Below are 14,342 nucleotides of genomic sequence, written 5' to 3' on the forward strand. Positions count from 1 at the left end.
TGGAAGTCGACGTATGTGTGTTATCCTAGCAAGGAAAGGAAAGGTAAGGAAAGACCCTTATAGTGTGAGCCGCACATATGAGGAGTTTCAGGGTGTTTCTCCCTCAGATCTGCTTCAAGGTCTTGATTATGGCATTTCTTTGAGGTTTAGAATCCAGTATTCCTGTAATTCTTTTTTCTTTAATGAATTTAATAAAGAACTCTGTCTCGTATTCTGTCTAAACATACCAAACACCTACGTCAGCATAGGCGCCGATTTATGTTCTCCTCCGTGGGTGCTCATGGGCGCACGCCCTTTAAAAAAAAAAAAAGTAACGTTAGGCCTAGTCAAAAAATGTTTGCATTTCAAAACCGAACGAGAAGCGCAGCGCCGCGTCTATGACAACCCGAGGTAGCCTAACGCACACCGGACGCGCACTTTGTCAGTGTATGGCCAGCAATATTGTAATGTTATGTTTAAGGACATTATGGAATTAAGATAATGTCTGTACTATGTTATGATTGTACTGTAAAATTCAGGGCCGTGCACAGACATTTTGAGGGGCCGTGGCCTGAACCAAAAAAAAGGGGCACTAAGGGGGTGGTTGCTTGTTAACACAAATTATTCAGTTATTACAAAATATACAATTAAAAGAGAAGACAGCACACACTCAAATACATTTTAGACTTTATCAGGAGAATACTCTAACCAGGGGTGTTATTCATACCACTTTGTCTACAGAGTGTGCCAACAACAGAAAATTTAGTTATTGGTATTAGATCTGATCAGAGTACAATAATTCGATTAGACAAGCAGCTAATTCTAAGAACGTAGATATGTTGTACAAGTTGTTAGCACTAGTAGAAGACCAAGAGCAAAACATTACTGACATAAATACAAAAAAAAAGAATAATTTCGCAGATTCAACCTCTGTCTTGCATAGCCTACCTGTTAATGCGACAGCTTTCGTGATGCTTTTACACTGGCCTCGTTTGCTGCGGTCCGAGGCCGAGCGCGATTGTTGGTTTCACACTCAACTTGATTCTATCAAACTCTGGTGCGTTTGCGTGCATCTTACGTCATTGCAAACGTGCACGGCGCATGATAGAAAACACGACGCGGTCAATATATTGTGTTTTTTATTAATTTGGTGCTATTATGCATAGCTAAGTAAACAGCACAGGTTTACTGTCTTCCCGCTGTTTGCAAATGGACTCTTTTGAGGAGACAGTGGATTTCCATTAATTTGTTGCCCTGATTGCGCGCACTATGCGCGAATACACTGCAGACTCACTCTTGCTCGTATCCAAGGTAAATCTTCATCCCTTACGTGTGTTTTATTTGATCTAACTTCCTGAACAAGTGCGCACCCGAGTCCGTGTTGCTTTCACATGCACGCGAACCGCAGCACAGTTCGGGAGCAACCGAACTCAGACCACCTCCTCCAGGCAGTCTCGGGTTCGGTACCCCAGTGCGCACCCGAGTCCACATGACAGCGTTCACATTAGCGATTTTTCATGTGAACCGTGCCCTGTTCCGAACTAAACTGCCTGTGTGAAAGGGTCATCAGTTTCAAGAGAGTGCCGCGCAGACAAATATACTGTGAGTGATGCTGCGGAGCGAGCGGGAAAACCTGGAGCGGATTAGCAGAATCAGCGGAATGCTTTGAGCGGAGCGGTGGGGGTGGGGAAGAGGGGCACCTAGGTCGATGAGGGCAGAGGGGCAGTGGCTCTAGCCACCGGGCCACCCCCCTGTGCACGGCCCTGTTACAATTAAATACAACCGTTGCAAAGTCTGCTGTCTGAACACTTTAACGTTACCTCAGAGCGTCCGTTAACTGAATGAATTGAGAATATCACCTGAAAATCCGATCACATCAGCAATTTTCATTCGGCAGCTGATTTCTGTAAATGAATGTAAAACTAAATGTATATTGCAGCACAGGTTGAAGTCAGTATACATTAACGACGATTTGAGACAAATAAATGTAAATTTAATATAAAACTTTGTAAATCGCGCTCTGTGGCACGGCAGGATTTTGAACAAGGTCCTAAAGCCGTAGCTGGGCGCCGCCGGTGTGTGTAAGTTACACTCATAGAGAATAATGTGTTTGAATTGTAAAAGACATGGCACTGCGCGACGGGCTGCGATTCTCGTCCGGTGTGCGACCCCTGTTAGGAAATGGACAGCCGCCGACACGACCGCACACACCTATTTACTTGATAATAAAGCCATAAAGTAGGCTATCTTTCAACTCAGGACCATAGCTCAGGACAGCACCACTTCTCACAAATACAGACAGGATTGGAGATCAAAAGTTTAACTGACACGTAACTGCGATCAGAGGCGTTTTCATCCGAGAAATGCTGTGATTGGTGATGGAGCAGGCGACTGACAGCGACATAACCAATCACAGTGTGACAGACGCTTCAGATAGCACCGACTGCAATGATTAATTTTAAATGAATGTAGCCTACTGGCAGTCTGACACACGTGGGTGCTCGGTATTTTACGTGGGTGCTCGAGCCCCGGAGCACCCACGGTATCGGCGCCTATGTACGTCAGGTATCCTGTAAATTCAATTCAATTCAAATTTATTTGTATAGCGCTTTTCACAATACACATTGTCTCAAAGCAGCTTTACAGAAAGTGCATTTCGGAAATGTACATAGAAAAATACAGTTAGTTAATCAAGTAGTAATTTATGGCATAACATATCGCCGGCTTTGAGTCGTCTCTTCACAGGCGTCGAGTCGTCTCTTCACAGGCGTTGGGGCATCTGAAGTCTCCGTGAGAGGCTGGATACAAACTGGAGCTGACGAACACTATTTACCTCGGGACTAGCGTCCCGAGATAACAGCAGAAAGGCAGATGGGAAATAATTAGCATAGCTGATGTTCATAATGTTAATGCATTCGAACTGATTCAGCAGTAGTTTTAAAGGTTAAGCATTAAGTGAATGCTTGGTTAAAGAGATGCGTCTTTAATCTAGTTTTAAACTGGGACAGCGAATCTGAGTCTCGAACAATATCAGGAAGGCTATTCCAGAGTTTAGGAGCTAAATGCGAGAACGCCCTTCCTCCTTTAGTGGACTTAGATATCCTAGGAATGACCAGAAGCCTCGAATTTAGTGATCTTAAAGAGCGCGATGGATTGTATGGCGATAGAAGGTCTGTTAAATACACAGGAGCTAAACCATTTAGGGCTTTATAGGTCAGTAGGAATACTTTGTAATTGATACGTAACTTAATAGGTAACCAGTGTAGAGATGATAAAATAGGTGTTATATGATCATATTTTCTTGATCTAGTAAGAACTCTAGCGGCTGCATTTTGCACTAACTGTAGCTTGTTTATTGAGGATGCAGGACAACCAGCTAATAAAGCATTACAGTAATCTAGTCTCGAGGTCATGAATGCATGAACTAACTTTTCTGCATCAGAAACAGATAGCATGTTACGTAGCTTAGCAATGTTTCTAAGGTGGAAAAAGGCTGTTCTTGTAATATATGAAATATGATTTTCGAAAGTCAAGTTGCGGTCTAGTATAACACCCAGGTCTTTTACTGTAGTGGATAAAATAACAGGACATCCTTCTAAATTAAAGTTGTATTGTAAGGGATTTTGTGGGTAGTTTTTTGGACCAATAAGTAGTACCTCCGTTTTATCTGAATTTAATAGCAGGAAATTACACGTCATCCAGCATTTTATATCATTTAGACACTCTGTCAATTTAGATAAGTTAGTGTTTTCATCTGGTCGTGATGAGATATATAATTGAGTGTCATCAGCATAACAGTGGAAATTAATTCCATGTTTTCTTATAATGTTACCAAGTGGCAGCATGTATATTGAGAATAGCAGAGGGCCTAACACCGATCCTTGCGGCACTCCATAGTCTACTGACGTTATCTTTGATTTTTCCCCATTTAAACAGACAAAATGGTAACGGTCTGATAAGTACGATCTAAACCAGCTTAATGCCTGTCCCTGAACACCATTGTAGATTTGTAGTCGATCCAAGAGTATTTTATGATCTATAGTGTCGAACGCAGCGCTAAGATCGAGTAGAACTAGTATTGAGATACAGCCTTGGTCAGAAGCTAAAAGTAAATCATTTGTAATTTTAACTAGCGCAGTTTCTGTGCTATGATGCGGTCTGAATCCCGACTGGAATTTTTCATAGATATCATTTTCTTGCAAGAAAGAGCACAATTGAGCGGACACAACTTTTTCTAGTATTTTAGACATAAATGGAAGATTTGAGATGGGTCTGTAATTTGCTAAGTTATTTGGATCTAATTGTGGTTTCTTAATGAGAGGTTGTATTACTGCCAGCTTGAATATTTTTGGAACATGACCTAAAAATAAAGATGAGTTAATAATATTAAGAAGAGGCTCTTCCACTACAGGTAACACTTCTTTCAGTAGTTTAGTGGGTATTGGATCTAATAAACATGTTGTTGGTTTAGATGCCATGATAAGTTTATTTAGCTCTTCCTGTCCTATATTTGTAAAGCGGTGTAGTTGTTCCAGAGGGGCCATAATTGAGGCTGAATCATAAGACATCATAGAGGATTGTATATTTACAATTGTGTTTCGGATGCTTTCTATTTTCTCATTGAAGTAATTCATAAAATCATTACTACTATATTGTAACGGAATATTTTGCTCTGGTGATGTTTGTTTATTTGTTAGTCTAGCCACGGTGTTGAATAAAAACCTTGGATTATTTTGGTTATTTTCTATTAGTTTGCGGAGATGCTCAGCCCTGGGTGCTTTTAGAGCCTTTTTATAACGTGACATACTGTCTTTCCACGCGATTCTAAAGACCTCTAAATTAGTTTGTTTCCATTTACGCTCTAAGTTACGAGTTTCTCTCTTGATTGCATGCGTAGCACTGTTGTACCATGGTGCTTTAGTTTTCTCTCTAACCTTTTTTAATCTAATTGGTGCAACAATATCTAGTGTACTAGAGAACATGGTGCTCAAACTGCTAGTCATTTCCTCTAGTTCATCTGTTTGTTTGGGTGCACTGCGCAGCTGAGATAGATCAGGTAAGCTATTTGAGAATCTATCTATAGTGGTTGGAAGGATTGTTCTGCCTGGTCGATAACGTGGCGCAACATGACAAATTTCAGCAGTACGTATTACGCAAGATACCATGTAATGATCAGTGAGATCGTCACTTTGCGGTATAATATTTATATCAGTTGGATTGGTTCCATATGATATGATTAAATCTAGTGTATGATTTAGAAGATGAGTGGGACCACTGACGTTTTGCGTGACCCCAAAGGAGTTTAATAAATCTGTAAACGCAGCCCCTAATGCATCATTTGTATTATCTACGTGTATGTTAAAGTCTCCAACAATTATTGCTTTATCGACATTGACCAATAGATCTGAGAGAAAGTATGCAAACTCTTTTAGGAAGTCAGCATAGGGCCCTGGAGGTCTATATAGGGTAGCCAAGGCTAGAGATAATATGGATTTGTTTCTTACATCTAAGAGCGTAACATTTATCACAAGTACTTCAAACGAATTAAACCTGTGACCTGTTTTCTGAGTAACATTAAGAATATCTCTATAGATTGTTGCAACACCGCCACCACGACCGATCAGACGGGGCTCATACTTATAACAGTATTCTGGTGGAGTAGACTCATTTAGACCGAAATAATCATTTGGTTTAAGCCAGGTTTCAGTAAGGCAAAGTACATCGAAACTATTATCTGTGACCATTTCATTTACAATAACCGCCTTAGGTGTGAGCGATCTAATGTTTAGAAGACCTAGCTTTAGAAATTGTTTTTGTTCACTGATATTTAGATTTTCTGGTTTAATTACAATAAGATTTTTGCTAGATCCTACACTAGATTTATTGTTTGGCCTCACTCAGCGAGGAATAGACACAGTTTCTATATAATGTTCTACACTACTTATATCAATTAAGTTGGGACAGCAAAGACTGTGATTTGGACTTTGACTTACTAGTCATATGGTGTGTAACGTCTTGGAGATGTTGTCCGACAGAACAGCCGCTCCGATTCTGCTGGGGTGCAGGCCATCAGCACGGTAGAGCCTAGGTCGCTCCCAGAACAGATTCCAATTATTTACAAAGAGCAGTTTCTGTTCATTACACCATGACATTAACCATTCATTTAGAGCAAATAATCTACTGAACCTTTCTTGTCCTAGTCGGTACGTGGGAAGCGGTCCAGACACGATGATCGTTGCTTCAGGCGATGTGCTGCGAACCGTCTCGATCAGGCTTCTGTAGTCCTTCTTCAGAACCTCCGTCTTCCGCAGCCTGATGTCGTTCGTTCCCGAGTGTAGCACCACAGCTCCGACGCGCTCGTCACCGTTCAGGATCTCGCAAAAACTGTTTCCATTGCAATTTTGTGAAATATTTCTTTTTCGAATTGCCTGAAAAACCACCTCATGTGAGTGTAAAAAAAAATTGCAATAAATTGCGTTTAAATGCGTTTGCGATGAAATTGCGTATTTTCAATTCGCAATTTCAGTTTGCGCAATTTGAAGGGTAATGGAAACGCGGCTAATTACACTCAAAGGTTATTGGGCTCTCAGACGAGACACCAATTCGTCAGTTCAGTTCTGACGTAACGTCTCTGTCGCCTCCTTCGGGGAACGGGGGTTACATCTATAACAGACATTTGTGGAAATGAATCGGACTACCCATCGCTTGTTGGGATCCAAATGCTATGTAATGTTTAAAGGGGACATATCATGAAAATCTGACTTTTTCCGTGTTTAAGTGCTATAGTCTGGTCCCCGGTGCTTCTACCAACCCAGAAAATGTGAAAAGTGAAACCCAGTAACTTTTATTGATAAGCCTTTCTCTGCAAGCATGTCAAAAACTAAGCCAATCAGATTTCTCTTCTTCTGTCATAGGAAGAGGATCTTATTATAATATTACCGGCCCTTAATCTGCACGTTTACACACACCAGCCGACATTCGGTTTCTCGAGCGACAATAGTGACCAGTTCTAAGGCAACGCAGAAGATCCAACAAAGCCTGAAACTGTTCTGTCGTTGAGCACAGACCAGCACTGAACACTATTGACCAGAACATGTCACCGCTGTCTTATAAACACCTCAGGAACTGTGGACACTTGTGTAGAAATTCAACATGATGATGAGATGATCAATGTGACTCCACAACAACTACATAAATGTCTCCACTAACATTCAGAAACTCTTCCTGAGTCTCTCCGTAAGGCTGCACTCGCTACTGGTTATTCTGGGATTCTGGATGAGTGAGATTCACATGTTTTGTTATTGCTGGAGTATCTGAAGCTTTATTGTTAGCCTCTTCTGAACAGAGACGGAGCAGCAGCTCATTTGCATTTAAAGGGACACCCAAAAAGGGGCAAATTTGACAAGCTATAATAAATGATCTGGGGTACTTTTGAGCTGATATTTCACAGACACATTCTTGGGTAACCATAGATTTATATTACATCTTGTGTAAAGGGGCATAATGTGTCATCTTTAATAAAATAATAACAAAAATACATACATCACACAATCAAGGAGACAAAACTGTGCTGACAGCAATTATATAACAACACAGAACAATGAATACAGGAAACACAAGGGCTGAAAAGAATATCTAATCACAGCTGGGAACAATCAAGACTAACGAGGAGAAACACAGGAACAGAAGACACAAAATAAAATATAATACACATAATACAATGGTACAAAAGACACAGAACCATGATCTAAATATTATCTACAAATACTTCAGTGACCAAGACTAGCTTAAGTTAGTAAAATGGCTGAAATAAAATTTAATTAATAATTATATATATAATAATTAATAATAAATAATTAATCTGCCGCTTGCATTTCTGTTTATTTAACATTTTGGTTGCATATTTTAAAACATTTAAAACATGATTAAGTACATGCAATGGTGGTTGTTGAAAAACCCTTGCAGATTACACCTAGCCTGATGATTACTCAGTAGTTTCACTGTAATGGATTATTTGTGCTCCAGCTAGACTCCAACACCTCAGTCTATTGAAGAACTCTGTTCATCGTAGCCTGAACCCTATAAATCATTCTAATAATCTCTTTCCTCTTTCTCAATAACAGAAAAGTCATCATTTCCTTCTAATGGAGTTTTGCCTCATATCCTGTTTGAGTCTGTCTCCCCCGTTGGCATTATCACCCTGATATCCAGCCCTAACACTCAATGAAACACTGATTCAAAGAACTTCTGAACAATGGACAACTGTTCTGTTCTTCATGTGCTCCTCATGATCTTCATCATGCCTGGCTGGCTTGGAGGTGACCTTATTATCTCAAGAAAACAGCAAGAGATCCGTTTGAGTAAAGCCTCTCGTGGGTCCCATCAGAGAGTGAGACGTGGCTGGATATGGAGCCAAATATTTGTTGAAGAAGAAGATCCAACACCAATGAAGATTGGTCAGGTATTACTGGAGTTCACAAAGGGCTCTGACACCTCTAAACGGAAGAAATGTGGGAAAAGGTCAGATAGCTTAAATACAAGGATAGGGAGCTCATGGATAAATTCTGTGACAGTCTTACAGTGACAGCCATTTTATTTACCAACACATATAATAATGATAACCCCTAAAACCTAACATTATGATATTAAGTTGCAATATAAAATATTGGAAAAAAATATTATTAAATATTATTAAAGTATAATATTATTATTATTATTAAAGTGTGAGTTCAGGAAATTTTGTTAATTATTTCAATAAAATTGTAAGCAATGTCATACCCAATTACATGTACTTTTAAATAGTAAACCAAACCAACATTTTACCGTATTAACGGTCATTTCAGCATATTCCCATTTTAGTCTCCAATAGCAATATATTACTTACTCAGCTCAGCTGGTGTCAGAGTCTGAGTCTGTTTTCACGCTTTGTATTGCTTGATTTAGCTTTCCTTTTCTGTTTGCTGTTAGTCTGTTAATTAGTTCTGTCTTCTTCGTCCCCTGCCTGTTGGTTTCCATGGTTTCTGATTGATTTGAGTATTCTGTTCGGGTGTGTCGTGTTAAATCACCAGCTCCTTTATTTGCCCTCATGTATTTAAGCCCTCAGTTTCAGTCTTTTACTTGTCCTGTATTAACTACTATTTTGTTTACTTCCCTAGGGTGTAGTAAATGTGAAGTGTCAAGGCTGTCTTTTTTTAAGGGGCACGAGTGACAGTCCTGGCACTTCTCAATTATAATTAGATGTTGATATATAGTTGATATGTCTTGCAAAATATCTTTTACATCCTGTTTATTTTCCTTCAGCTGAAATCAGACTACGACACAGGCGACTTTACTATCAAGTACATCCTATCAGGTGAAGGAGCTGGTGAGATATTCATCATTGATGAGTACACAGGTGACCTTCACTCATTACAGAGTCTGGATCGCGAGCTGAAGTCCTTCTACATCCTGCAAGCCCAGGCCATCAACCGCAGATCCAAACAGCCTGTTGAACCTGAATCTGAGTTTATCATTAAAGTCCAGGACATCAATGACAATGCTCCAGAATTTATCAATGAGCCGTACATATCCAGCATCCCAGAGATGTGTCCCACAGGTACGTGTGTTTCATATGTTCATGACAAATAAATAAAAATAAAAAGATTATGCATGGTCTAAGTTAATAAATTAACTTATCAGTGTTAAAAAAAAAGTTTATGTTCATACACAGTTTGAGGTGACACTTTATTTTTTAATTTTTTTATAAGTTTATTTGTATAGGGACAGTACAAAAAAACATGATCCCAGTCAAAACTGGAAAATATGTATTGCACATAGAGAGTATAGCAAACAGCTAATTTGCATCTCAGGTCCCTAGAAAGGCTTTTCTAAACCTGTTACGTGTGGGTTTTGCTGTGTCTTGTATATCACGTGATTCCTTGTTTGTCATGTGACCCTGCCATGTGTCTTGTCTTTTGTTGTTGTTGCTCAGTGTCCACAGGTGTTCCTCGTCCATGTTTATTAGTCTCCCCAGGTGTTTCTTATTAACCACGCCCCCTTGTTATCTTGTTTAGCTTGTTTGTCTGTGTATTTAAACCCCTGTGTTTCAGTTGTTGGCTGTCGGTTGTTGTTTAATGTTACTTCTATCCTGTTTTGAGTTCCCTGGATTACCTGTGTGTATTTGTTTATTAAATGTGCTTGCGATTGGATTCGCTCTCCGTCTCGTTCCTGACTGGCTGTAACAGAACAACCGACCAAAAATGAATCCAGCATCACGGATCTCGCCTGATCTCCCCAGCATGAGCCAGGAATTCACGGGTCAGATCGCGGCCTTGGCCCTGGATAGCCCCGATCTGTTCCAATTCACGTGGGGGGTTATTCCTCTTGCTGCTTCCTGCTCCCTCGGAGACGAGGCAATTAAGCTGTGTTACCGGCTGGGGGCTAAGGAGGTCAACCCGAGGGAGCTTCCCAATATCTCCGGTCTGGACTGGAGAGAGGCACTCTCCCGATGTCTGGAGAGCTTCCTCCCACGGTATGCCAGGCCTTCAACTCTGGTCCCAGTTCCGGTGGTCCCGAGTCCGGTGGTCTCAAGTCCGGTGATCCCGAGTCCGGTGGCCCGGAGGAGGAGAAAGGCCTCCTCAAAGACTTGTCCGCTGGCGCCACTCCAGCGACCCATCACTTCTGCCGAGCCAGAGACCGCCCCGCCAGAGACCGTCCCGCCAGAGCTTCACGTCAGCCACGTCCCGCCAGAGCTTCACGTCAGCCACGTCCCGCCAGAGCTTCATGTCAGCCACGTCCCGCCAGAGCTTCACGTCAGCCACGTCCCGCCAGAGCTTCACGTCAGCCACGTCCCGCCAGAGCTTCACGTCAGCCACGTCCAGCCAGAGCTTCACGTCAGCCACGTCCAGCCAGAGCTTCACGTCAGCCACGTCCAGCCAGAGCTTCACGTCAGCCACGTCCAGCCAGAGCTTCACGTCATTGTCATTGTCACCTCACTCTGACCACATCACATCGATTTCATAACTACGCCACCTATTTGTCGAAAGTGATAAACCATTAAAACATCTTAAAAGTTACTGTCTATATGATTTTTCAGCCATTTTACCAAATTCTCTTAAAATGTCTTTAATTGCTCCTTACTGCAGTTGGTCTGCCACTCCCACCCATTATGGCATCTGTTGCCGCTTCTTGCAGCTATATTATAAATTATTATTATTATAAGTAATATATAAAACTCCAGTAACTACTATTAACTAACAAGAAACTCTGATTAACAAATTAGTAAGTAATAGCACTCTAATAACAGGTAGTTCACTATTAGCTAATCAATAAGTAATATCTTTCTTACCTCCCAGACGACTACTAAGAACTATTATATACAGGTTAAAAATTAACATGAATAATGCATAATTAATGTATGATTAAATAAGTAAATATCATAGTAACCCACTACTAATGACTCAAGAGTCACTGTATCCATGTAAAGGAGTTACACATTTTTTGGATCATGTGAAAAGCATGAAAACTCACTAGTAATGACTGAAATGATTGTAAGCTTGAGGTTTTAGAAAAGTATTGGATAGTAATGACTAAGTATTACCAAATCCTTCAGACGGAACTACTAATTATTTGGATAAGTATTCTGAAGTGAGAACCATAATAACTCCTTTATATTGACTGAAGGCATTATACGTTTTTTAGGTTTTTGTAAGGTATTGGATTATAATTCATTCCGGTGAACTACCTCATTGAACTGAGCTTTCTTACTTAATTAGAGTTTATTGTTAGTTAATAGTAGTTACTAGAGTGTCAATAATGCGTTACTCCTTTGTTCCTGTGTTGTTAATGTGTCATAATGTTCCTGTGTCATTAATGAAGGAACACTTTCTAAAGTGTTACACAGTTTGATAGTGAAAGAGTGACAACAAAATTATTAAGCTACTACATTAAATGTTTTAGAGAAATATTCAAATATTCACAGAAAGCTTGGTTGATATTTGCTATATAAATAGGATCACACAATGACATCCTGGAAAAGTTTGTTTTTGCAAAGCTGTTACAGCAATTTGGGGAGAGTCCTTTCTGTTCCAAAATGGCAAAACCCCTATTGAGAAAGAATAGCTCCATAAATGGTTTACTGAGTCTGGAGTTGAATATCAATCCACAATCTGACTTTTTGATGCAGCCTGAAATCATAATCACACCATGTTCGTTCATTGGCCAGAGAAGAACTGGCCCCTCGACTGAGTTTCTCCCAGGGTTTTTTGTTTTTCTCCATTTCTGTCACCGATTACGTTTGGGTTCTTGCCCTTGTCGCCTCTGGCTTGTTTAGTTGGGGACACTTAATATTCAGCAGTATTATTGACTTAAATGCACTGACGCTATCGGATCAGAATCAGAATCAGAAAGAGCTTTATTGCCAAGTGTGCTTGCACACACAAGGAATTTTCCTTGGTACTGAAGCTTACAGTGCACATATAAAAATACAGATACAAGAAACATAGTAATACAAATTCTACAAATAAAATTATATAAAAAAATATGAAAATACTATAAAAATATACGGTCACAGTTGGGTTTTGTCAGAATAGTCAAGTCAAGTCAATTTATTTATAGAGCACAACATAAACACAACATTAGTTGATCCAAAGTGCTTTACAGACGGTCAAAAATAAAAATTAAAAATTAATAAAGAAAACTATTAATAATAATAAACGAATAAAAGAACATTTCTACGTACATTTACACAGTGTACCATACACAGCGTCACTCAAATGCAAGAGTATAAAAATGAGTCTTTAGGCTAGATTTAAAAGCATTGAGCGATGGAGAGGCCCTGATATTAAAGGGTAAGCTGTTCCAAAGTTTAGGTGCAGCAACCGCGAAAGCTCTGTCGCCTTTTGATTTGCAACGTGAACGAGGAACTGATAAAAGAAGCTGGTTACAGGATCTTAATGACCTAGAGGTTGTATGTGGCTGGATAAGTTCATAGAGATAATCCGGGGTTGATTTTTGGAGAGCCTTATATACAAAAAGAAGGACCTTAAAATCAACTCTAAACTTGACAGGGAGCCAGTGCAATGAAACAAGAACAGGAGTAATATGCTCCCGTTTTTTTGTTCCTGTCAGCAGTCTGGCTGCCGCATTTTGGACCATCTGAAGCCGAGATAGAGTGCTTTGTGGAAGACCGACATATAGAGAATTACAATAGTCCAGTCTAGAAGAGATTAGTGCATGGATGACAATTTCAAGATCTTTTTGAGAAAGAAAATGTTTTACCTTCGCAACAGTACCAATAAACATTTACAGATACAGATTATGAACATATTTACAGTATTTTGAATAGTATGAATAAATATAATATAAATATAACCTGAATTTTTAAGATGTTGCACTAAAAAGTGGGAGTATTGCACTTACAGGCATATGCCTTGGGAGGTGTGTTAACTGTTCAGAAGGGAAATGGCCTGTGGGAAGAATCTGTTCCTGTGCCGAGATGTTCTTGTGGCCAGTGATCTGAGTCGCCGTCTTGACGGTAACAGTTCAAACAGGTGGTGTCCAGGGTGAGTGGAGTCTGTGATGATTTTACCTGCTGTCTTCCTCACTCTGGAAGAGTACAGGTCCTGGAGGTTTGGCAGGGGGGCACCAATGATCCTCTCCGCAGTCTGGACTGTCCGTTGTAGTCTCCTGATGTCTGATTTGGTAGCTGAACCAAACCAGACAGTGATGGAAGTGCATAAGACAGACTCAATGACGACTGAGTAGAACTGAATCAGCAGCTCCTGTGGCAGGTTGAACTTCCTCAGCTGGCGAAGGAAGTACAGTCTCTGCTGTGTCTTTTTCACAGTGGAGTCAATGTGATTATCCCACTTCAGGTCTTGAGAGTTGATAGTGCCCAGGAACCTGAATGACTCCACTGCTTCCACAGTGCTGTTCATGATGGTGAGTGGGGGGAGTGCTGGGCTGTTCCTCCTGAAGTCCACGATCATCTCCACTGTTTTGAGCGTGTTCAGCTCAAGGTTGTTATAACTGCACCAGACAGCCAGCTGTTCAACCTCCAGTCTGTAAGCAGACTCGTCACCGTTTTGGATGAGACCGATGACAGTGGTGTCGTCTGCAAATTTAAGGAGCTTGACAGTGGGGTCTTTAGAAGTCCAGTCATTAGTGTACAGGGAGAAGAGCAGTGGGGAGAGAACGCACCCTTGGGGGGCGCCAGTGCTGATTGTGAGAGTCCTGGATGTGTGTTTCCCCAGTCTCACTCGCTGCTGCCGGTCCATCAGGAAGCTGATGATCCACTGACAGATCGAGGATGGCATGGAGAGCTGGGTCAGTTTGGCTGTGAGAAGATTATGCATGATGGTATTGAAGGCCGAACTGAAGTCCAC

General features: G+C 40.7%; 1 protein-coding gene across 3 annotated transcripts in view; it reads left to right on the forward strand.

Moving 5' to 3' along the window:
- The window catches only part of cdh19 (cadherin 19, type 2), a 103,726-nt gene that overhangs the window by 18,040 nt on the left and 71,344 nt on the right, over positions 1 to 14,342 (forward strand). For all 3 annotated transcript variants that reach the window (XM_077235576.1, XM_077235577.1, XM_077235578.1), the window contains exons 2-3: positions 8,103 to 8,440; positions 9,280 to 9,574. In XM_077235576.1, coding sequence (XP_077091691.1) covers positions 8,234 to 8,440; positions 9,280 to 9,574 — 502 coding nt within the window. In that variant the 5' untranslated portion in view covers positions 8,103 to 8,233. The remainder of the gene's footprint in view (positions 1 to 8,102; positions 8,441 to 9,279; positions 9,575 to 14,342) is intronic.

Source organism: Siphateles boraxobius, unplaced genomic scaffold, assembly GCF_051911475.1.
Source record: "Siphateles boraxobius isolate OS27281-9 unplaced genomic scaffold, OSU_SipBor_1 199, whole genome shotgun sequence".
NCBI classification, from domain to species: Eukaryota; Metazoa; Chordata; class Actinopteri; order Cypriniformes; family Leuciscidae; genus Siphateles; species Siphateles boraxobius.